Source organism: Homalodisca vitripennis, chromosome 6 (genome assembly GCF_021130785.1).
Source record: "Homalodisca vitripennis isolate AUS2020 chromosome 6, UT_GWSS_2.1, whole genome shotgun sequence".
NCBI classification, from domain to species: domain Eukaryota; kingdom Metazoa; phylum Arthropoda; class Insecta; order Hemiptera; family Cicadellidae; genus Homalodisca; species Homalodisca vitripennis.
Genome location: NC_060212.1, coordinates 119,771,879 through 119,795,957, shown reverse-complemented (window position 1 = coordinate 119,795,957; position 24,079 = coordinate 119,771,879). Strand labels below are relative to the sequence as shown.

General features: G+C 37.3%; 1 protein-coding gene across 1 annotated transcript; it reads left to right on the top strand.

Moving 5' to 3' along the window:
- Positions 1 to 18,133: 18,133 nt before the first annotated feature.
- Positions 18,134 to 23,128, top strand: LOC124364839 (zinc finger protein 420-like). Its single transcript, XM_046820617.1, has 2 exons — positions 18,134 to 18,373; positions 21,335 to 23,128. Exons 1-2 carry the CDS (start codon positions 18,149 to 18,151, stop codon positions 21,500 to 21,502), a joined length of 393 nt encoding a protein of 130 aa, XP_046676573.1. The 5' UTR covers positions 18,134 to 18,148; the 3' UTR covers positions 21,503 to 23,128.
- Positions 23,129 to 24,079: the final 951 nt, after the last annotated feature.

The window sequence follows — 24,079 nt, the reverse complement described above, 5'->3', positions numbered from 1 at the left end:
TGGGATGACTTTGTGGAACATCAAGCTGACGGTGGTGTCGGCGGCATCTGGAAAATCTCCAGGGCACTTCGAGGGAAGAAGAAGACCAACCGACCACTTCATGGACAGCGTGGTATTGTCTACTCCCCTGGAGATCGAGCAGAGGCCTTCGCCGACACCATGGAAGACCAATTCTCCCCACACGCGGATGTCTACGACGAGTACACGTGCGAAATGATTGAAAACTTCCTGGAGGAATACCAACCTGTCGAAGACGATCTACTGCCCACTGTGACTACACTTGAAGTGCAAGACCACATTCGCCGCCTTCGCCCGAAGAAGGCCCCTGGCCCAGACTTCTTAGGAACTCCAGCATTGAAGAACCTGTCGGCTTGGGTGATCGTGACGATCACCTGCATCTGAACTCATGCCTACGCCTGGGTCACTTCCCGACCAACTGGAAGGATGCCAGGGTGATCATGATACCCAAGCCCGGCAAGGACCCTCTCTTCCCGGAGAACCACAGGCCGATCTCCCTCCTGCCTGTGCTCTCCAAGATTCTGGAGAAGATCGTCTTGGCGAGATTCCCTGAGGAGTTCTTCACGTCTATCAATATAAAACAATTCGGCTTCCGCACTGGCCACTCCACCACCCTTCAGCTTCGCAGAGTCCTGAACAACATCACCGGAGCTGTAGGAAGGAAGCACCACTCCACTTCGGTCCTGATAGACGTGAGCAAAGCCTTCGACAAGGTGTGGCACGAGGGACTGCTCTTCAAGCTGTCATCGTCTCCATTGCCTGGCAGGATTTTCCGGCTGCTCCGCAGCTATCTCCACCTCCGGACCTTCTCCGTCAGCGTTGCCCGATCAACCTCCACGACCCGCCTAGTGACATCTGGTGTGCCACAGGGATCAGTCCTCGGCCCGATCCTGTACCTGTGGTACACAAACGACTTTCCGGTCGCTCCGAGAGTGCAGCTCTCCCTGTACGCGGACGATGCGCTTCTCACGGCCACTTCTGCCAACCTGAGGATGGCTGGGTTCTACATCCAGCGACAGCTGCTCCTACTGGAGCCCTGGTTGACCAATTGGAGGATCAAGTTCAACGTTGACAAATGTGAAGCCATAAACTTCACGAGGACAAGGAGACAAGTGGACGGCCGTCACCTGTCACTCAACGGCGACGACATACCGTGGAAGACTTCAGTCAAGTACCTGGGGGTACTCCTGGACTCCAAGCTGACCTTCACACCCCACGTCAAGAGGATCTGTGGCCAAGCGAGGAAGGGCTTCGGCAGCATCGGCCCCCTGCTCAACTCCACGAAGTTACCGACCAGGACGAAGGTCCTGCTCTACACGGCTCTGATACGACCAGTGCTCACATATGCGGCCCCAGTATGGTACCACTTCACCTGCAAGACCGCAAGGAGGCAGTTGCTCGCTGTCCAGAGCGTGTGTCTCCGGCGGGCCACTGGGTCGCCCTGGTTCGTAAGGAACACCGTAGTCAGGGCTTCGTCCAACGTCCCTACCATCAGGAGCTTCGTAGAAGGCCTGAAATCGAGCCTTAAGGAAGCTGCAGAGTCCTCACCGTGGGATCACATCCGTGAGCTTCGCACCCAGGAGGTCCCCCAACTGCGTCTTCCTATGGATGACTGATGACATCAGTAGTATACTTTGGCCGTTGCTGGGACAGAGCACCCGAGACCGGTTTCTGGGACAAACCGTGTGAGACCGAATCTGGGACAGAATTTTTAGAGAGCGACTAAGAGTGTGAGTACGGGTAGTCAGAACCGCGCCGCGCGAATCACCACGCATGTCATCGCTGTCCCGCCACCGCAATTTTTTAGAGAGCGACTAAGAGTGTGAGTACGGGTAGTCAGAACCGCGCCGCGCGAATCACCACGCATGTCATCGCTGTCCCGCCACCGCCACCACGCGTTTTTATTTACCACAATTGTGAGTATGTATGTGTTTGTGATTTACTGATCAGATCTAAATAGACGATGTTGTTTGCATGGTTGTTCTGGAGCAGTTGGTTGTTTTGGTCTACAAGTGTGATTGTGATCTGTTGAATCTTTCGTAAACCGCTCCGAAGAGGTATGTAGTGTTTTTCTTGAGGTGATTGAGATATTTTGTAGCCGTGTGGTACATTAGGGGAAAAGGAGTAGAGGATTGCTGTCTCCAAATGTTTGTGAGAGTGAACATCATGATTGACAAGACTGTTGTTGACAATATTGCAGTGTATCTCGATGACATCAACAGCTCTGAGATTCGGTGGATTCGATGCAATTACATTTTCATTTGAGTTGAAGTAAGACGATTCTTTTTGTAAGTTTGTTTGCATCAGATTTTTCAAAACCTAAGAGATCACTAACGGTTTTATCCAAGTAGAATTTAATTGGAGAATTAATTGATATTTTGTCACCGTCTTTAAAGATCTTGAAATCATCAGAATTTATACTAAGATTCAACGATTTTATGCAATCTCTGAAACTCTTTTCAAGTTTTTCAATGGTCCAGTAACCGCATTGAAGTATCAGTGGTTTCGGAATGAAATGTATTCCCAAGTCCCAAAAATAGACTTTTGCATGTTGCAACAAGTTGTATATGTTGTTCTCAGAGTAAAATCCAACAAGAGCCATATAATACTCTTCGTTTGGATCCAAGTGGATGGGGTGTTCTAGATGGAGAGTCAGTACAGACTCAGTTCCAGTTAGTTTTGAGTAATGGCATGGTTGCAGTTTTTTTATATACTTATAATTTCTATACAAGTTTTAGATGAAGTTGCTACCATCATGGAAGTCTTCAAAACCTCTTTCCATATATTTTTTATTTCGTTGTTGAATTTTTTTCTGCATGATGTATATCTTGCCTTCTAATTCACTCAATTGAACTTTGACAACCACATCATATGGCTCCACTGCTTTGCTCACTTGACCAATTCTCTGGTGGTTTTTTCAGTAGGAAGCTGCCCCATATCTTTTCACCATTTACGGTACTAGTGGGGACAATCTCGATCGCATTTATTATTTTTTCCGATTTTACCAAATGCGATTCCAATAATTTCTTGACTTCGAATAAATCTTGTGAGACTTTTGATACATCACTTGCAAGCTCAATTATCTCGTTAGGAGAAGGGTCTGAATTGGGTTGAGTTGGTATTGATCCAATTTCAATTTCGTCTCCAAATCTGTTGAAAATAAAACCACGGTTTCCATGCATTTTTATTGTTTTCTTATACTACGAAGAATATGTTCCCAGTCCTCACCAGCTGAATCTCGTCGTAGAACCTCCAGGCACAGATGTCCACAGATAGGAGGATCGTCAAACCCCTGAATACGCTCTGAGTTATAAACCAACCCTTTTGGCCCCAAATACCTGACTACTTCTATTGGAGGATTGACATCACCATATGAATCAAAATAGAATTTCTTTTCACCACGTTTCACATAACACGTCCAGTGAGTACCACCAGATGAAAGGTCACCAAGATTTACTATAACCACGTTCGATATTTGTAGGTTTGTCTGGAAGTAACTGTCGCATGAAAACACCTCTAAACTCATTAATGTTTAATATACCTGCTAATTTTTCTATTTCACCAAGAGACAGCGGGAAGATCTCTTTTTTTTATTCACAGACAACAATGCATCAAGCTTCCGACCAATACGATGTTTCAACCCTCTACCCGTAGGGTCTTTTTTCAATAATGGTGTCCAACTCCTCATCGACTAAACTCTTTAACCAAGGTATAAATTTTTTCTCTCAGTAAAGGAGCCAACTTTCTTCTTATTAATGGAGAGATGAAGCGTTTACCTCCAGGAACTGACGAATCCACCATTTCCATAATTTCCTTCAAAAACCCTCCTTGTTTATTAGATACGAGTTGGTTGTAACTTAGAAGCAATTGTAAACCTTTTTTGTTCTTAACAGCTCTAGAAACGGCTTTGTGTTGCTCTCCAGAAAGAAGTATACGATCACTTCCGTGAGACAGCTGTTCATTAGATAATCTGATTACTGTAGGTTTCCGTCTTTTGTACGCTGTGTACGAAGCTTACGTTTTTTGAGCTTCGGATAGCCGAACTGTATAATTATGCTGACTTTCCATTCTATACGCTTTCTTATATACAAAACACTGACATGAAAACAATAATTGCCGCCTACTAATGAAAAAAAAAAAACATTTTTATTTTACTTTTTTTGTTTTTTGTTGTTTTTTTTATTTGTTTTTACAGGAATTTGATTATGTTTCGAGTAATGTCATATGAGAAATGTGCCTCAGATACAACAACAACATATGCTGTGGTGCCGCTACTCCCCTGTGGAGATGCAATAGCTTTTACAAAATCTAATTCAATCTGAATGTCACTTCGAGATCTGTCTGTTGTTGGTTGATGTAGATGTGTGTCAATTACAACCAAAGGTGAGTTATCAATAAATTCTTTCAGGTTTACTAACACGTTATTGTCTCCGAAGTTTATTTTTCGGAACCCTAGGTACTGATCGTACATGATCCTGTATATACCATTAGTAATATCAAAATTCTGCAATTCCTGAGGGTACCTTTCTCCATTAATTTTCACAGACACATTTTTGATGTTGCAGCTGTCAAATCTACTGGATCTTTTGCCTGGGTGTTTGTTCTGTTTGTCTGAAGTGCGATTATAACAAATCTAGGATTGTACACATTTCTGTAAACACTTGTAATATCGAAGCTGAATGATGAACCGAACACCCCTCTTTTGTCGATGCATTGCCATTGAAAGAAGTTGTAGACTAAAGCATCCTTGTCACTCAGATGTTTCAAACCATCAATTAACTGAATTTTGGAAGTGCTGGTATAATCGACTATGGGGACTCGTAACACAAACGACTCTATCACAATTTTTTCCCATCGCCAGGATCCGTTGCTGTGGACCCTGCCCCTTTCCAGTGAAACAACGCATCATTATCTTCATTCCTAGTAAATGTGATTTCAAAACCTCCCTTGTACATCGGGTAACGTAGGTGGTCAAAGAACCCTAATCCTAAATGCCCAAGTGTGCCGAGTGCTTCAAACTTCCCACCTCCTGTAAACGATGATGAGAAACCACTACTTGAGAGTGTTTGTTTTTCAGTGTTACTGTAACTAACAATCCCCTTTATAGTGCTGGTTATGCCGGGGAGTTCTACTGTGTCGATCAATGTATTGTGTTTCCTCAGCTCTATTCTTGAAAACAAGAAGGCCGCGAAGTTGTCTACCAGTTTGACGGTAGAGTTAGTTTGATAATCAGATCCATCAGATTTTTGCACATACTTTCCTTGAATGTGGTACATTATGCGTGAATCATAAAATGCGTCTCCATGATCCAGTTTGAATGTTGTATTGTTGTTGGGTGCATTGAAGTTGAGCTCTGAAACTGGCATTGCAGTTCTATACTCACTTCTTGCTATACCGCTCGAAAATTCAATATACAGTTTCTCCATCACTGGTTTTACCACTGATCACTGTTCTATTATATCCTCTCTTATATATAGGGTAAAAAATATTTGCTTTCATTGCTTTATATATCTGATGGGTAGATACATCCTGAAGTTCCTAACCCCATACCGAGTTTACGTTTCAACCACATTCCTCCTGTTGTTGCTAGACCGACCATACGCTCATTCAAGTCAGCATCATCTGAGGTAACCCTCTCCCAAGCTTTCTTTTGTAATATTTTGTCCGCCTCCCACCTGTCTTCTGTGTTTTTATGATCCCTATACCATATATCATGCTTCTTACAAGCTTCATCGAGGGGATTAATTCCCTTATCCTCCCCTAACAAGTCTCTTGTCAAGCTGGGTGCCGGGCCCACAGTAGTTTGTACGTATCAAGATTCCAGTTCTTGGGCGCATGTAACTCGAATGGTAACTTGTTAATGATGTCGTTCAAAAGCCCTTTACCTTCTATAACATGTTCAGGCAAAACAGACAAACATCTGACTAGGTACTTTCAACCCTTTAGGTGTAGCAATTAGGTCTTCCATTTCATCGTGAAGGAAATCAACTACAGACAGTTTTTCCATTATGAAAGTTTGTTTGTTTCCAGCTTCTTCCTGAGCTTGAATGTAGTGTAACCTGTCAATGAGGTCTTTGAAGTTCTTTATGTACTTATATTCGACCGGACTTTCATTGTAAACCTTTAACCCTGAACCAATTGTTGCCACTTTTCCATTCACCAACTCATCCCAAATAGGTTTTATCATATGTTTCCACTTTAGTCCTTGACTTGATTTGGGACGATTACTTTTGGGATTGTTTCTTTGGAAAAGCGAGTTTGTCCTCACCAATAATGTCCTTGTAAGAGTTTCCAGTCTTCATCGGTGTACAGATCCTTCTCTACTATATTGTTTTTTCGTCAACAATCTCCAAAGACCCCTCTGTCCTTTGTATTTCTTTTGAGAGCTGACTAATATAATGTCATCATAATCAAATGTAATCGGTTCGGAACCGATCATCGGCTGCTCTAGATTTTCATCGTACCAAATACCAAACTGTTTGTCGTTGGATTTTTGGAAGGTATCGGGCTCCTAGAGAACCAAGTGTTACTACTTTAGAATCCATCAACTGTTTCATCGATTGCTCTTGAGGTTGTACTTCTGGCTCATCATCGTAATCTACATCCTCAAACGTTCGACGATCTGATGCTTGAGGTTGAAATCTTACCAACTGTTTTCATACGGTTTTGACTACGTATATTTTGTGTTTCCAATTCTCTATGTTGTTGTTCCCTAATGGCTCTGGTGATTGGTTCGTACTTTTTCTCATTTTCACGAACATCTTCTAACTCTTTAAAATGAGTCTGAGCAAACTCACTTTGTAATTTCCGGTTTAACTCATCCAACTTTCGAGCTTTAGAAACAGTGAGCGGTCGATCATGTGTTATTGATATGTTACGATTGGTAGACGTCTCATTAGCATTTGATGATATAGTATTTTTGTTTGAGAAGTTTTTTAATTCATCCTGTTCAGCACGTTTGAACTTTGCAGCCAAGACAGTCTGAATTTTTTCAAGTCGCCTTGCTTCTTTTGCATCTAGTTTATTCGCCATGTTGTATACTTATAGTAATAGATACAGCGTTATTCTTCAAATCTTTCAAGTCACGTTTTACACTAGAACGTCAAATTACGTTTTATGAACGTCAAATTACGTTTATACTTAAACGTCAAATTACGTTTATGAACGTTAAATTACGTTTATACTTAAACGTCAAATTACGTTTATGAACGTTAAATAACGTTTATGAACGTTAAATTACGTTTATACTTAAACGTCAAATTACGTTTATGAACGTTAAATAACGTTTATGAACGTTAAATTACGTTTTATACTTAAACGTCAAATTACGTTTATGAACGTTAAATAACGTTTATACTTAAACGTTAAATTACGTTTATGAACGTCAAATTACGTTTATGAACGTTAAATTACGTTTATACTTAAACGTCAAATTACGTTTTATGAACGTTAAATAACGTTTATGAACGTTAAATTACGTTTATACTTAAACGTCAAATAACGTTTTATGAACGTTAAATTACGTTTATACTTAAACGTCAAATTACGTTTATGAACGTTAAATAACGTTTATACTTAAACGTTAAATTACGTTTATGAACGTCAAATTACGTTTATGAACGTTAAATTACGTTTATACTTAAACGTCAAATTACGTTTTATGAACGTTTAAATAACGTTTATGAACGTTAAATTACGTTTTATGAACGTCCCAAATAACGTTTATGAACGTTAAATTTACGTTTATACTTAAACGTCAAATTACGTTTATGAACGTTAAATAACGTTTATACTTAAACGTTAAATTACGTTTATGAACGTCAAATTACGTTTATGAACGTTAAATTACGTTTATACTTAAACGTCAAATTACGTTTATGAACGTTAAATTACGTTTATACTTAAACGTCAAATTACGTTTATGAACGTTAAATAACGTTTATGAACGTTTAAATTACGTTATACTTAAACGTCAAATTACGTTTATGAACTTTAAATTACGTTTATACTTAAACGTCAAATTACGTTTATACTTGAACGTCAAATTACGTTTATACTTAAACATCAAATTACGTTTATACTGGTACGTTGTACAGCGAAGTATTATTCAACACTTAGTTTCCTTTTTAAATTGCACATGTATTTCCTTTTTTGTGGTTTAGCTGTTGTATTAATAGATATGAACCCATGAGGTGTTTTCCAGCACTCAAAACAGAGAGCCTCAAATTGGTTGAAAGTCATGTCAGAACCTACAAAGTCCTGGAACACTCTCTTTGTATAGTACTTGTTCATTGTAAAAACAGACACAACAGATTAACATTGTTTCGTATGACCTGCATATCAACTCGACCATAGCTCTGACTCAGGTAGACACAAGAAATCCCTTTATGACGTCCTCTAATGAAATAGTCTTTGATTTTAGTTTGCTCTTCTAGGAGGCAGTCATCAAACACCACAAGTGAGTTTGGTTTGCAGTCATCGATAGAAATGAGATCTTCACAGGACGAATAGAAAAACGCTATTTGTCTTCTAAGGTTTTTTTCTAAATCTACTGTATTGTTCACGCAGATCTACATATGCAGGTTGTTCTATTGAACGACTGAACACAGTATAGATTCTTGAACGGAACTCCATCTTTGTTGTAAATGAAATTCAATAACAAGTTCGTTTTACCACTCCCAGACGGTCCTACAATAAGACATCGTAACGGTCTAGGTAAAAATTGGTCTTCGAATTTATCTTTGCAATACACTTGAATTTCCATAGTATGTTCTCTTACATACATTTACAATTTAACAGTTTTTCGCATATTCTATAATGACCCCATGCTAGGGTTCGGATATTGTCTTCGAGTACGAAACGCTTGTCGTCCTTTGATGAAAGTACCACTTTATGGTGTTCTACGCTGTAGAGATTGTGTGCTTGACTCCGAATTGTATTCATCGTTTTGTAGTGCTCGATGTTACTAAACAAACAGTCTTTATAGTTGCTAAAGGTAATTTCAATTTTCAACTACAGCTTTTTTCACGCCCTTAGACCTCTTTATGAAATGGTTGTCTTCTATATTGCTCGCATACATCTTGGATCGTAGTCCTACAAACTCTCGCATGATTCGACCATTAAGTTCATCTTTCATTTTACCCAGAACTTTTTTGTTTACGTGGGGAAGCCCATATTGGTTGGGGTTGGGGTAGTCACTTGTATCAAATAATCCAATTAAATGTTTCATGTCTTCGTAGAAGTTTTTAGTTTTGATGTCATATATCAGGGAATCGGTATCGGTGTACACCATTTTTATATTAGACCCATACTTCTCTTTCATTACATTGTAGTGGAAATCATACATCAGTGTCTTTGATATGTCTAGAATACTCATACCTACGTAAATAGGTTTATTTAACAAAAGTTTTTTCTTACTAAAATGTACAGCAACTAGGTTTTCTGTGAAGATGGTTCGACTCTTAAAGTTCGGTTTGCTAACCCATCTTTCCACTAATTTGGACTTAGTACCCCAAACGAATGTCCACACGATTTCTCCATATTTTCCATAGTTTTTCCAAAAACTGAGTTGTTCATAAGTTTGAAAAAGTCTTTCTCAAAATCATTTTTCGCCTTTGTACGCTCCTATGGTATTCAGATTAATGTACGGCTGCAACCAATTGCTTTGACTGAAACTAAGAACTCTATGAACATGTTTTAGTTTCATACCCAGACTCAAATAAAGCTTTAAATTTTTGTAGTGTACGACATACTTTTCTTTGCTGTAGAGAGTTGTCAGAAGCTTTGCCATTTTCGATCCTGGTGGGACTCTACGTTCTGGAGCGAGAGGTAGATCAGAGTGTACGTCGTGTAGTTCTTCAGGATATTCCAAATCAACTTCTAATATGTAGCCTGTGGGTGAATCGTCACTAACTTTCATTACATCGATGTCTGTACTGCTCCCACTGAAAGTTTGCATATGGTAGTTTTACAGACATTGCCCACCCATACAGGTTGTTTGCATCCAAGTACATGAGGTAATTGTTTGGTTTCGATTTGTCGTAGTCTTTCATGTAGGGATTGTTTGCCTTCGCATATCGATGAGAACACTGTGAAATACCACCACGAATACCCTTTTCAACCATGAGGTACCATATCGATGTCAGTCAATAGAGACAGTTCGACTTTTGTAATTTTCAGCATTGCGTTCCAAGCCAACCCAGGTGCTGTGAAATACCATGCAGGATCTAATTTGTATGTATTGAGACATACATCCCTGAAGTTTTCCATAACATCCTGCAAGCAGTAAGACATCGGTTTCGTTATATAGCATTGTATATTCTTTCATGTTCTGAATGTTAAAGGCGGTCCATACATCGCACGCATGTTTGTAATCTTCATTTGTTATGTGTTGTTTATTCAGTCTATTGTAAAATTCTTCTTGACTAGGTAGTGATGTTTCACTATATTTTTCTATACTGTCCATGTAGTCGTAAGGGTACACTCCTTTTCGTAGCAATAAATTGAGGTCCTTACCATTGTAATATGTTGAGATGTGTTTTGAATTGAGATCTAGTCAGATTCTTTGCCAACCTATCGAGACTTTGTGACATGAACTTGAATGAATCGATGAATCGTAAGTTCAATTCCACCTTCCACACTGACCGTAAAGGAAATGTACCGCTCTTCGTTGTTGGGTATCAATGATATGCGATTTTGGAACTTACCAAACTCTTTAATGAATAGGTGAGTGTCGTAACCTGCTAAATTATGAATGAAAGACCACAGGAATGAACCTAGGTTTTTTTGAAATTGAATGTTTACAGCTTGTTTGTGGAGCTGCTCCTCTAAACAAACCCGTCAAATGGTATATGGTCTCTAACACTGATCATCACCAAAAGATAAATTTTCCACAGGGATATTGACATGTGCAGTAGTAGATTCACATACATTTCCATGTTGCTCTTCTTGTCATCAATTGCATGGGGGACTATTGCATTCACCTCTTGTTAAAGTTCATTAATCCTTTCAAACGAGAGCTGCTTCATGCACTAGCAACTTGCGAATGCCCCATGAAACTTGATGATATAGCAAAGTTTGAAAGACGTAGTGGAATTTCTGTTAATGTCTATGCTTATGATGACATGTTCGATATATTCCCGCTGAGAATAACTGATAACGAGATGGAAAAACATGTTAATCTACTGTTTATCAGAGAAAAAACAAACACTCACTACTGCTGGATCAAAGATATGTCCCGTTTGGTTAGTTCACAGATCTCACGAAATGGACATAAGATGTGGATATGCAATAGGTGTTTGCAACACTTTACGAGAGAGGATTTACTCATCAAGCATAGAGAAGACTGTAACACACACGATGCTGTGAAATTGGAACTACCAGAGCCAGGAACTGTAATTAGATTTAAAGATTTCAATTGCTCAATGAAAGTGCCCTTTGTGTATTACGCAGACTTTGAATGCTGTCTAGCACCTATTTCAACATGTCAACCGTGTAAAGTGGATTGTAATGGTAATCATCAGTCGTTCACTATCAAATATCAGAAACATAATGCCATTTCTTTCTGTATGTATAGGGTGTCAGAGGACGGCTTTTCCAAACCACCGATTAAATACTTTGGAGACGATGCTGCACATGTATTTCTAAAATCATTGATTGAGGAGTCGATAAGGATTAATGAACTTTACAAGAGTGAAGCAATAGTCCCCATGCAGTTGATGACAAAAGAGCAACAGGAAATGTTTGAATCTACAACTACGTGTCATATCTGTGGAAATTACCTTGGTGATGATCGTGTTAGAGACCTTAACCATTTGACGGGTTTGTTTAGAGGAGCAGCTCACAACAAGTGTAACATCAATTTCAAAAAACCTAGGTTCATTCCTGTTTTCATTCATAATTTAGCAGGTTACGACACTCACCTATTCATTAAAGAGTTTGGTAAGTTCGAAAATCGCATATCATTGATACCCAACAACGAGGAGCGGTACATTTCCTTTACGGTCAGTGTGGAAGGTGGAATTGAACTACGATTCATCGATTCATTCAAGTTCATGTCACAAAGTCTCGATAGGTTGGCAAAGAATCTGACCAGATCTCAATTCAAACACATCTCAACATATTACAATGGTAAGGACCTCAATTTATTGCTACGAAAAGGAGTGTACCCTTACGACTACATGGACAGTATAGAAAAATATAGTGAAACATCACTACCTAGTCAAGAAGTATTTTACAATAGACTAAATAAACAACACATAACAAATGAAGATTACAAACATGCGTGCGATGTATGGACCGCCTTTTAACATTCAGAACATGAAAGAATATACAATGCTATATAACGAAACCGATGTCTTGCTGCTTGCAGATGTTATGGAAAACTTCAGGGATGTATGTCTCAATACATACAAATTAGATCCTGCATGGTATTTCACAGCACCTGGGTTGGCTTGGAACGCAATGCTAAAAATTACAAAAGTCGAACTGTCCCTATTGACTGACATCGATATGGTACTCATGGTTTGAAAAGGGTATTCGTGGTGGTATTTCACAGTGTTCTCATCGATATGCGAAGGCAAACAATCCCTACATGAAAGACTACGACAAATCGAAACCAAACAACTACCTCATGTACTTGGATGCAAACAACCTGTATGGGTGGGCAATGTCTGTAAAACTACCATATGCAAACTTTCAGTGGAGCAGTACAGACATCGATGTAATGAAAGTTAGTGACGATTCACCCACAGGCTACATATTAGAAGTTGATTTGGAATATCCTGAAGAACTACACGACGTACACTCTGATCTACCTCTCGCTCCAGAACGTAGAGTCCCACCAGGATCGAAAATGGCAAAGCTTCTGACAACTCTCTACAGCAAAGAAAAGTATGTCGTACACTACAAAAATTTAAAGCTTTATTTGAGTCTGGGTATGAAACTAAAACATGTTCATAGAGTTCTTAGTTTCAGTCAAAGCAATTGGTTGCAGCCGTACATTAATCTGAATACTATGGAGCGTACAAAGGCGAAAAAATGATTTTGAGAAAGACTTTTTCAAACTTATGAACAACTCAGTTTTTGGAAAAAACTATGGAAAATATGAGAAATCGTGTGGACATTCGTTTGGGTACTAAGTCCAAATTAGTGGAAAGATGGGTTAGCAAATCGAACTTTAAGAGTCGAACCATCTTTACAGAAAACCTAGTTGCTGTACATTTTAGTAAGAAAAAACTTTTGTTAAATAAACCTATTTACGTAGGTATGAGTATTCTAGACATATCAAAGACACTGATGTATGATTTCCACTACAATGTAATGAAAGAGAAGTATGGATCTAATATAAAAATGGTGTACACCGATACCGATTCCCTGATATATGACATGAAGACTAAAAACTTCTACGAAGACATGAAACATATAATTGGATTATTTGATACAAGTGACTACCCCAACCCCAACCAATATGGGCTCCCCCACGTAAACAAAAAAGTTCTGGGTAAAATGAAAGATGAACTTAATGGTCGAATCATGCGAGAATTTGTAGGACTACGATCCAAGATGTATGCGAGCAATATAGAAGACAACCATTACATAAAGAGGTCTAAGGGCGTGAAAAAAGCTGTAGTTGAAAATGAAATTACCTTTAGCAACTATAAAGACTGTTTGTTTAGTAACATCGAGCACTACAAAACGATGAATACAATTCGGAGTCAAGCACACAATCTCTACAGCGTAGAACACCATAAAGTGGTACTTTCATCAAAGGACGACAAGCGTTTCGTACTCGAAGACAATATCCGAACCCTAGCATGGGGTCATCATAGAATATGCGAAAACTGTTAAATTTTAAATGTATGTAAGAGAACATACTATGGAAATTCAAGTGTATTGCAGAGAGAAATTCGAAGACCAATTTTTACCTAGACCGTTACGGTGTCTTATTGTAGGACCGTCTGGGTGTGGTAAAAGGAACTTGTTATTGAATTTCATTTACAACAAAGATGGAGTTCCGTTCAAGAATCTATACGTGTTTAGTCGTTCAATAGAACAACCTGCATATGTAGATCTGCGTGAACAATACAGTAGATTAGAAAAAAACCTTAGAAGACACATTGCGTTTTTCTATTCTTCTTGTCAAGATCTCATTTCTATCGATGACTGCAAACCAAACTCACTTGTGGTATTCGATGACTGCCTCCTAGAAGAGCAAACTAAAATCAAAGACTATTTCATTAGAGGACGTCATAAAGGGATTTCTTGTGTGTACCTGAGTCAGAGCTATGGTCGGGTTGATATGCAGGTCATACGAAACAATGTTAATCTGTTGTGTCTGTTTACAATGAACAAGTACTATACAAAGAGAGTGTTCCAGGACTTTGTAGGTTCTGACATGACTTTCAACCAATTTGAGGCTCTCTGTTTTGAGTGTTGGAAAACACCTCATGGATTCATATCTATTAATACTACAGCTAAACCACAAGAAAGGAAATATATGTGCAATTTAAAAAGGAAACTAAGTGTTGAATAATACTTCGTTGTAAAACGTACCAGTATAAACGTAATTTGACGTTCATAAACGTAATTTGACGTTTAAGTATAAACGTAATTTGACGTTTAAGTATAAACGTAATTTGACGTTTAAGTATAAACGTAATTTGACGTTTAAGTATAAACGTAATTTGACGTTTAAGTATAAACGTAATTTGACGTTTAAGTATAAACGTAATTTGACGTTTAAGTATAAACGTAATTCGACGTTTAAGTATAAACGTAATTCGACGTTTAAGTATAAACGTAATTCGACGTTTAAGTATAAACGTAATTCGACGTTTAAGTATAAACGTAATTCGACGTTTAAGTATAAACGTAATTTGACGTTTAAGTATAAACGTAATTTGACGTTTAAGTATAAACGTAATTTGACGTTTAAGTATAAAACGTAATTTGACGTTTAAGTATAAACGTAATTTGACGTTTAAGTATAAACGTAATTTAACGTTCATAAACGTAATTTGACGTATAAGTATAAACGTAATTTGACGTTTAAGTATAAACGTAATTTGACGTTCATAAACTTGACTTGAAAGATTTGAAGAATAACTCTGTGTCTATTACTATAAGTATACAACATGGCGAATAAACTAGACGCAAAAGAAGCAAGGCGACTTGAAAAAATTCAGAGTGTCTTGGCTGCAAAGTTCAAACGTGCTGAACAGGGTGAATTAAAAAACTTCTCAAACAAAAATACTATATCATCAAATGCTAATGAGACGTCTGCCAATCGTAACATATCAATAACACATGATGGGCCTTCCGTCATGCTGGGAGACTCCACATTAGAAGAAGTTTACTCCTCCAAATTCCTTGGTATATACCTTGATCGAGGTTTGACATGGAATGTTCACATTGATTCAGTTTGTTCAAAATTAGCATCTGGCGTTTATGTTTTAAGATCTTTAGCCAAATACTGCCCAAGTCAGGTTCTGATGGCGGCGTATTACGGCCTGATTTACCCACATCTTTCCTACGGAGTGATTTTGTGGGGAGCTTGTTCAAACAATCAAATTTTGAGAGTTTTCAGGCTTCAAAAGAAAGCGATTAGAACAATCGCCAACATTAACTTCAGAGAGTCGTGTAGACCAGCTTTCAAAAAATTGCAGCTGTTGACCCTGCCATGTCTCTATATCTTGGAGGCAGTTTTATTCTGTAAGTCAAAATGTGCCCTGACTAGGGGCCGTGACGTGCATGAATATGAAACGAGAGGCAGAGACAACTACCGTACTGGGCGACACAGAACGGTGGTTTATGAACACCTGCCCTCGCAGGCAGGTGTCCGTTTCCTCAACAGTTTGCCGGATTCCATGATAAACGTACAAACGCCCAAGGCGTTAAAAACTCGTCTGAAGCGCTTTTTAGCGTCTAAAGCATTCTATAGCGTCGACGAGTTTTTGAATTATAGTTGGGAGACCTCCAATCTAGAAGACTAACACTGGCGTTGGCAGTGGAGAGAATTGGCGAGTAAGTGGTATGGATGAATGTAACGATTGTATGTCTGAATGTGGTATTGTGAACGAATGTAAAAATTATAGATTTATTCGGTATGACTTTTGCCACATAATTGTAATATTATCAACGGCAATAAAAGACTTGACTTTGACTTTGACTTTGACTTCGACCGCCCACTGTTTCTAAAGCTAGAAAGTTGGATGAGTTAAACCGGAAATTACAAAGTGAGTTTGCTCAGACCCATTTCAAAGAGTTAGAAGATGTTCGTGAAAATGAGAAAAAGTACGAACCAATCACCAGAGCCATTAGGGAACAACAACATAGAGAATTGGAAACACAAAAGATACGTAGTCAAAACCGTATGAAACAGTTGGTAAGGTTTCAACCTCAAGCATCAGATCGTCGAACGTTTGAGGATGTAGATTACGATGATGAGCCAGAAGTACAACCTCAAGAGCAATCGATGAAACAGTTGATGGATTCTAAAGTAGTAACACTTGGTTCTCTAGGAGCCCGATACCTTCCAAAATCCAACGACAAACAGTTTGGTATTTGGTACGATGTAAATCTAGAGCAGCCGATGATCGGTTCCGAACCGATTACATTTGATTATGATGACATTATATTAGTCAGCTCTCAAAAGAAATACAAAGGGACTGAGGGTCTTTGGAGATTGTTGACGAAAAACAATATAGTAGAGAAGGATCTGTACACCGATGAAGAATGGAACTCTTACAAGGACATATTGGTGAGAACAAACTCGCTTTTCCTTGTATACTTACAGTAACAACGCGTGGTGTCTGCGCGGTGGCGGGACAGCGATGACATGCGTGGTGATTCGCGCGGCGCGGTTCTGACTACCCGTACTCACACTCTTAGTCGCTCTCTAAAAAATTCTGTCCCAGATTCGGTCTCACACGGTTTGTCCCAGATCCGGTCTCGGGTGCGTTGTCCCAGGAACGGCCAAAGTATACTACTCTGGTCTTCTGTATCAACAAAATCGTGGTCTATACCGAAAATGTATGTACCACATACTGCAGTCTGGCTATTGGTAATGGTTTGTCTTTTTGTTTTTTTCTGAATTGGATCCATGTATTTTCCTAACGTCACAGAAAGGACGTGTAGGTGTAGTTTACGTATACACTATGTTATGTCAATACTTAAAAGAAACAGGGATACAAAGAAAGGAGCTTATATTAGGTGATATAGATGAATTGTCACTAAATTTCTCGCGTATACTGATAGCGATGAAATTTGCTAGGCCACCACAGCTTTGAAGCATTTCCTGCAAATATAGCTGGTGTTGAAAATTCACTGACCTTCACGTTGCGTCATTTTTTAGAGAAATTCTGTGAAAGGCTAGGGAAACACAAGCACTAAACACTGATTGACAGCTGACTTCTTAAAGTTGTGAATGAGAGCTATTCTTGGTACAAATAGGAGGGTAAAGAGATAGTGCGTGCTGAATCTGATAACATAAGCAGTAATCGTTGAATATTGGATACTTCCAGACAGCCCTCATAAATATTAAATATCCACACTACAGAACATTTGATGTAGGTTTAGTATATTACAAAACTTTATAACTTGTTTTTCATAGTGGTTGAGTACAAAGTTACAAGTAAGTTACTTTATTGCCTAAAAATTTATTATAGTGGAATTCAACCTAACCTAACCAGACTACTTTGTTGCACTTCAATTCAATGTAGTTTATCTGGTAAATACTTAATTTCAAATCCAATGAAAACTGATTAATGTATTATTCTTTTTTAAACTGTCTATTAGTTTTTAATTAAATCGTTGTCACATTTTAATTAATATGATGCGCATAATTTGATTTCTAACTTCATGTTTAGGTTTTTATTATAATATGATTAAAAAGAAAAGCTGAATAAAGGAAATAAGCAATGGTAGTGTTGTACCTAGCATATCAGCAATAAAAATATATAAATTCATTATAACATTATCATTGGCACTATATTTACCATTGGTTTTGCCATATCAGTGCTTTTCTGTGATATTAAGTGTAATTCTAATTGTTTCTGCTTACGTTACTGGAAATTTATAAAAATTATGTAGCACAAAGTATTATTCTGTAGCATTAACCCTATCTTGTGAAATGTTCAGGTATAAATGCCCCTTCAGCAAGCACCAGAACTGCAAAAAGGAGTTCTATCGAAAAGACAAGCTGAAGCTGCATTTGCAAACTCACTCAATGCAGAACCTCAGGTGTGAAAGGTGCAACAGGGTGTTCAAGCGCAGCAGACAGCTCAAGCAACACGAGACGGTCTGCCTCTCCGAAGACAAGCCTTGTAAGGACTGCGGTCACGTCATTCACAGTCTGGTCAGTCTTTTATACTTTTTTTAATACCTTCAGTCAATTTGAAATAAATTATTCTCACTGCAGTAGTCTCTTTAACCCTCTCCCGCTCGCAAGGCATGAATCGGCATGGCCACCACATAGCCACTGCAGCTTAAACGGCACAGATTGGCACGCACTGCTTTATCTACTAGAGCCGATAAGTGCTGCTCTCGAGTAGCAATATCTTGTACTACTACGGGTTGTTTGCTATCAGGAGACCATTCACTTTACTTTTAAAGTAGATTTATTCCATTATTTTCCTATTTATATTAGTTGTGCGGAAAGAATGGCGGGTTGTAGTCGTACACTTCGTGACAGTGAAATCGATCTCGTTATTAGTAGTGGTTGCGACGATTCAAGTGAGTGTAGTGATGTACCAGAGCCTTGTGAAATGGTTGGTGGCATTGAGAATGTAGTTCGGAGTGATCATAGTGGCAGTGATGGCGAGCCAGACAATGACCTTCACCAAGTAACTGCGCAACAAACAATCCCGCACCACCGGCGCCCAGCTGTCCGTGTGCCCCCTCCGTGGTCTCGTACAGTCAACTTCATTGAACCAATATATAGTAAAATAATTATTATATATAATTATAGTTAATTACAATGACAGAACGTGTGTAAGTTGAGGCACCGCGTATTTTTACCGAGCGCGACCGGCAGAGCGAATTAATTGAGGTTAGAAGCACCGTGAGCGCCTGGAAACAATGCGAGTGGGAGAGGGTTAACCCTATGCACTCGAAGGCAGTATGTATAATTTGTCCTTGAAGCTCGTATGACCAGCTCACCTGTCATTTTGTCAGAAACGAGGATTAATTTTTGGCGTAATGTTATCTCAGCTCGTAGGTCCAGCTGTACTGGCCACTAAACATAGCAGTTATTTTCTAATATTCTCTTTGTTTTATAATGTAATTGAAAGTAATCTTTTTAGTAAAGCAGTAAATTTTAAATTAACCTATAATTCTTCTCTAAACATTGACTTTGCAAATAAGACGAATGATGCGTAGTGGGCCTATACATTGAAGTGATAGAAACCTAGACAATTTTATTAGAAGTTGTGTGCTAACTATTCTTGACTACACATAGGTGTGTATTTTCAAAAGTTTGATTCCATAAAAAAATGTAAAGGCTGACAAAAATGTAAAATTGTTCATGTCTGAATATAACATAATTGTAAAGGCCTACTTTATAACATTTTATTTACATATCTTTGTTAAAAATATACATATAAAAGTTAAATTTCCCAAATGTATATTTAACTCTGTATTAGAAAAAGTCGTTAAAAATAAATTTAAAATTATTTTTTGTTTCTTCTTTAGACATTTTAAATTACTATGCAAGTAACGTGGAGGAAATTGAAAAATAATACCGATCTAGGGAGGCAATTAACAAATATGGCCACCGAGCTGTCAATGAAAGTAGTGCGGCCATCTGTACTGGCGATACGAGTTGCGAGGACAACTACGGCAAAACTAACGCGAGCTGTCTGCAACCTTGGTGTGGCCAGTGCTGCTGGCCTTTCAAGTACAAAGGGCTAACAAGCCGACTGTCGTACGGAACCAGAACTCTTTATTGTATTATAAAGGATTACTTGAAGTATCGTTGTAAAGTTGTTAAATAAACTCTTACGTTAGATGAAAACTAGGTAAAAACGGTAAGCTAACTGTAATAGTAACTATTTAAATTCTGTTTGTTTAAAAAATTTCTTGTTCCCAGACTCGGTTGTAACTATTTTCTTAAATATTTCAATATTCTCTCTATTTTTCAAAATATGATACTCAATCACTCAATTCTGTAAATGCTGCTTAAAATTACTGGCAATTCTCTACATGTATGTCTTTTTCAGCTACAATTGAAGTTACATGGTTACATTTATAAGCGAACTGAATATTCATTGGGAATACAGAACACAGGTGACACAATTAGTACACTACAAAACTAATTGTAATTTAAATGATAACTGGAGCTACTGCAATGAGAAAAAGTTGACGTTTTGAAAACTGACATGATCCAAAAGGCATTTTTCATATGATCTTAACACAATGCCTTCAGGTTTATCGACACCAGACAAACAGAAGAGATTCCAATTCTTGATACATAGTGTTCAATTATCGTGGCCATATTGTGTTATTACCGTGGGTGGCCAGATTGTGTTATTATCGTGTGATGCGGGATTGTGTTATTATCGGGTGTGGTCGGATTGTTATTATCGTGTGTGGCCAGATTGTGTTATTATCGTGTGTAGCCAGATTGTGTTATTATCGTGTGTGGCCGACAAATTCTATAAATTTGTTTCTACAAAGAAAACAAACTACTTCTTTTTACAATATTAAAAAAAGTATATAGATAAAACAGTATAATAACAATTACAAATTGATTAAACTTATGTCATTATATTTAACAAAAAATGCAAGCTTTTGCAATGTAAAAACAAGTTCATGTAATTCTTTGTAATTGATTAATACAATGTGCGCATGTTCCAATGGAGAATTGTATTACTAACAACAAAAACAAGTCACAGTAGCGATTTCCTAATTCACTCAAATTAAAAACACCACTTCCTTAAAATTACGTGATCCGTACTCTTCAGGGGTTTTTGGTATTGTGTAAAATTACAGAATCTGCACTCAAAGTATTAAGGAAGTAATTTTGTTCTGATTAATTGTTAATGATACTGATAATTTTAAAATATTTGTTTCATTTTCATGAACTTGAGAAAAAGTAGACATGTGTTTGACAAAATGTGAGTGTACAAATACTATTACAATTCTTTTACATGTTCCTCATTGCAATATCAATATGTATATTGACATCTAAAGTAACATTATCAAGAGTTATGAGTTTATTGTGTTCAATTTAAATTTAAGCCGTGTACTCAGCTTGTAGCAGTTTTAGGGAACAGAGTAATTAAAAACCTAACAATACATTTTACTGTTATGTGTACAGGAGAAATACAAGCACCCTGTGAAAACAAAACCAAACTCCCACACTCATGTGAACCGACGGAAATATCGTCTTTTGGAAGGCAGCAAGCAACTAGACGACAATGTCCCGACGATACAGGTGGTAGTGGTTCCTCTCAGCGGGAACGAGGCTGGTATACTGCCGCAATGACAGTGGCTAAGAGTGAGACAATAGATGCACAACCTTGAGTATCATACAGACCTAGCTCTCTGCAAACAGCTCTTTTGTTTGTCACACCATAGAGCTTTGTATTAATCCATTTACAGAGTAGAGTTACATTTTGGAATTATCATCCCAATTATGAGTTTCCATCTGTGGTGAATTTAGTTGTAATGTGTACTCCACAATCATAACTAACACAATACAATGAGATACAAACTCACTAAACTTCTTTGTAAATTTGCATGTTAACTAGTAGATAGAGAGTATAGAGTCAATTTTACAAAGTAATAGATAACAGGTACAAGTTTTTATTTGTCAGTTTTCAAAGTAAAGCTTGGGAAACTATCTTGTATACTTTGCAATATTATTTCGATTAGCAACAGGATATATTACAAAAGGATTCAGTGTTGTTATAGATCTAACTGGAAATGCTTCATTAACATTGTAACAAAACAGTATTAATGTTGTAAAATTGTGTAATTTTTATGTCTTTGAAAAATATTGATATGAAACTTAATAAACCGGGTTACGAATGGGTCATTAAAGACAAGTGTTGTTTAATATGAGTTCATTCTTTTTTACAGTAAACTTATTCACTTAATTCCAAAACATTTAATAAATAAATTAATAGCAAGCTCTTTGATATTAAAATGAACAAGGTTTATTTGATAAATGAATAAAATGTGACATTATTTCAACCGTTTTGTTAATTGTTGTTTTTTTATCATTAGTTTGAAAGGCATTTTTTGAATTAATGTCCGCTGTCATGTAAATCAAAGTTGCTGCTTGAAATAAAAACTTGGTTTTTATTAAATTTGACATAAACAGGCAGGCGTATTACAAAAATTAATCATCTACTCAGTAATCGATTTATAATCATTTCACACTTCAGGTTGAATGTAAGTAGTGTTTAACACAAGAATGTAAGTAGTGTTTAACACAAAGTATGATAAGTTTTCTTTCGGAAGGTGTGGAAGGAATAAATTAAGTGGAAGGTTAAATAAGAGAAGGCTTCTGTAAGAAGTTGGTTACCACTGACTGCTTGGTGGAAAGCGTTGGCTTTTTATTAAAGCTTTTGTTAGACTGAAATTGTTCACCTATTAGACTGTATTACTATTATTATAGTTGACTTATTCAATTTATAAGTTATTTTGCTTATGATTTCTCACACATTGTTTTGTTTGAGTGTAACCCATTATACATTGTAGATGTAGTATCAATAGTTTTTATGCTATCAAGTTTTCATATAAACAGATTTGGCTGTGGCTAATCATTTTAAGAGTAAAGTTGCCTCTAGGTTATAATATTTATTATAGTGAGAATACTTTGTTAAAACCAATATAATAATAGTGATTAATTGCATTTAAAGTCGTGAGTTAGATATTTTCCAGTTTCAGGTATTATGAAACAAGATACTGTTAACAGCCAATGCATGTATTTAGATACCCTTATTTATTACTGTAACATTCATGTTTTGGGTAAAATTTTGTTATGTTTGATAAGATAAATGTATTTTGGAGGTGAAATATCACTAGCATTATATATAATAAGGTTGTCAATAAGTGATGTTGAAATATTGTTAATATTTAATATATTCGTTCATAATTTTCCTAAGATGTGTTTGATTTATTCTCTTATCCTTACTTTAACCCTTTAACTGGTATTGATGTTCCCTATGTGGAAGCGCATAAATCAAAGAGCTTATTTCGTAGAAATCTATGTACGTAAGAGTTAGAAACAAATTAAATGAAAATAGTCTCTTTTGAGTTATTTAAGAATGCATATTAAAATCAATTGTTATAAATTGAATTCGTAAAAGAGCAGTTAACCAGAAGTATGGGACAGTTTTTCTCTGAAGGTACCTTCCAGAGAGATTGTTGTCAGCTACTGTAGTATGTTAGTGACTCTGTTTGCTTCTTTTCTGTTAGGAGGTGCCAAAAAGAATTAATGCTGATGTGTTTGACCCAATCCATAGAGAAATTAAAACTGAACCTATTTAAAAGGGTAACTAGAATAGGTTATGTTTATGCAATGTATTTGGAGCTGAAAGAAAATTTTACTATCAAACTTTTACTATAAAACTGATATAAAATTCATCTGTTTTTAATTTTTACAGAAGTAGGCTCCTCTTATCTGTGATATACATTTTCTTGATTGGAAAACAAGGCAAAATCAAGTATGGAGCAAAATATACTAGGAATAAGTAAATTACATTGGACATAAATACAAACTCTTTATCACAGCAACAAGGCAAACTCAACATTGGTGCTGTAAATATAATTCAATAGAACTAGCAGTGAATTTCGATACTTCCAGGTATCGGAGAGGAAATGAATTATTGAATAGGTTTTGTACTTTACTGTAAGACCGTGTTGTCTCCTCAACCACAATTACATCATTAATACGGTAACTCTCTTGTGTTTGCTAAGTGCCATATCAAAGCCAAGCAAAAACTAAGTTTTCAACTCAAAACAAATGAAGATCAAAGTTTTTATGGCGAGTATTCACTAATGGGTAGAATGCTATTAATAAAAACTACTTAAAGCAAGAATGTTTCCTGCTTGT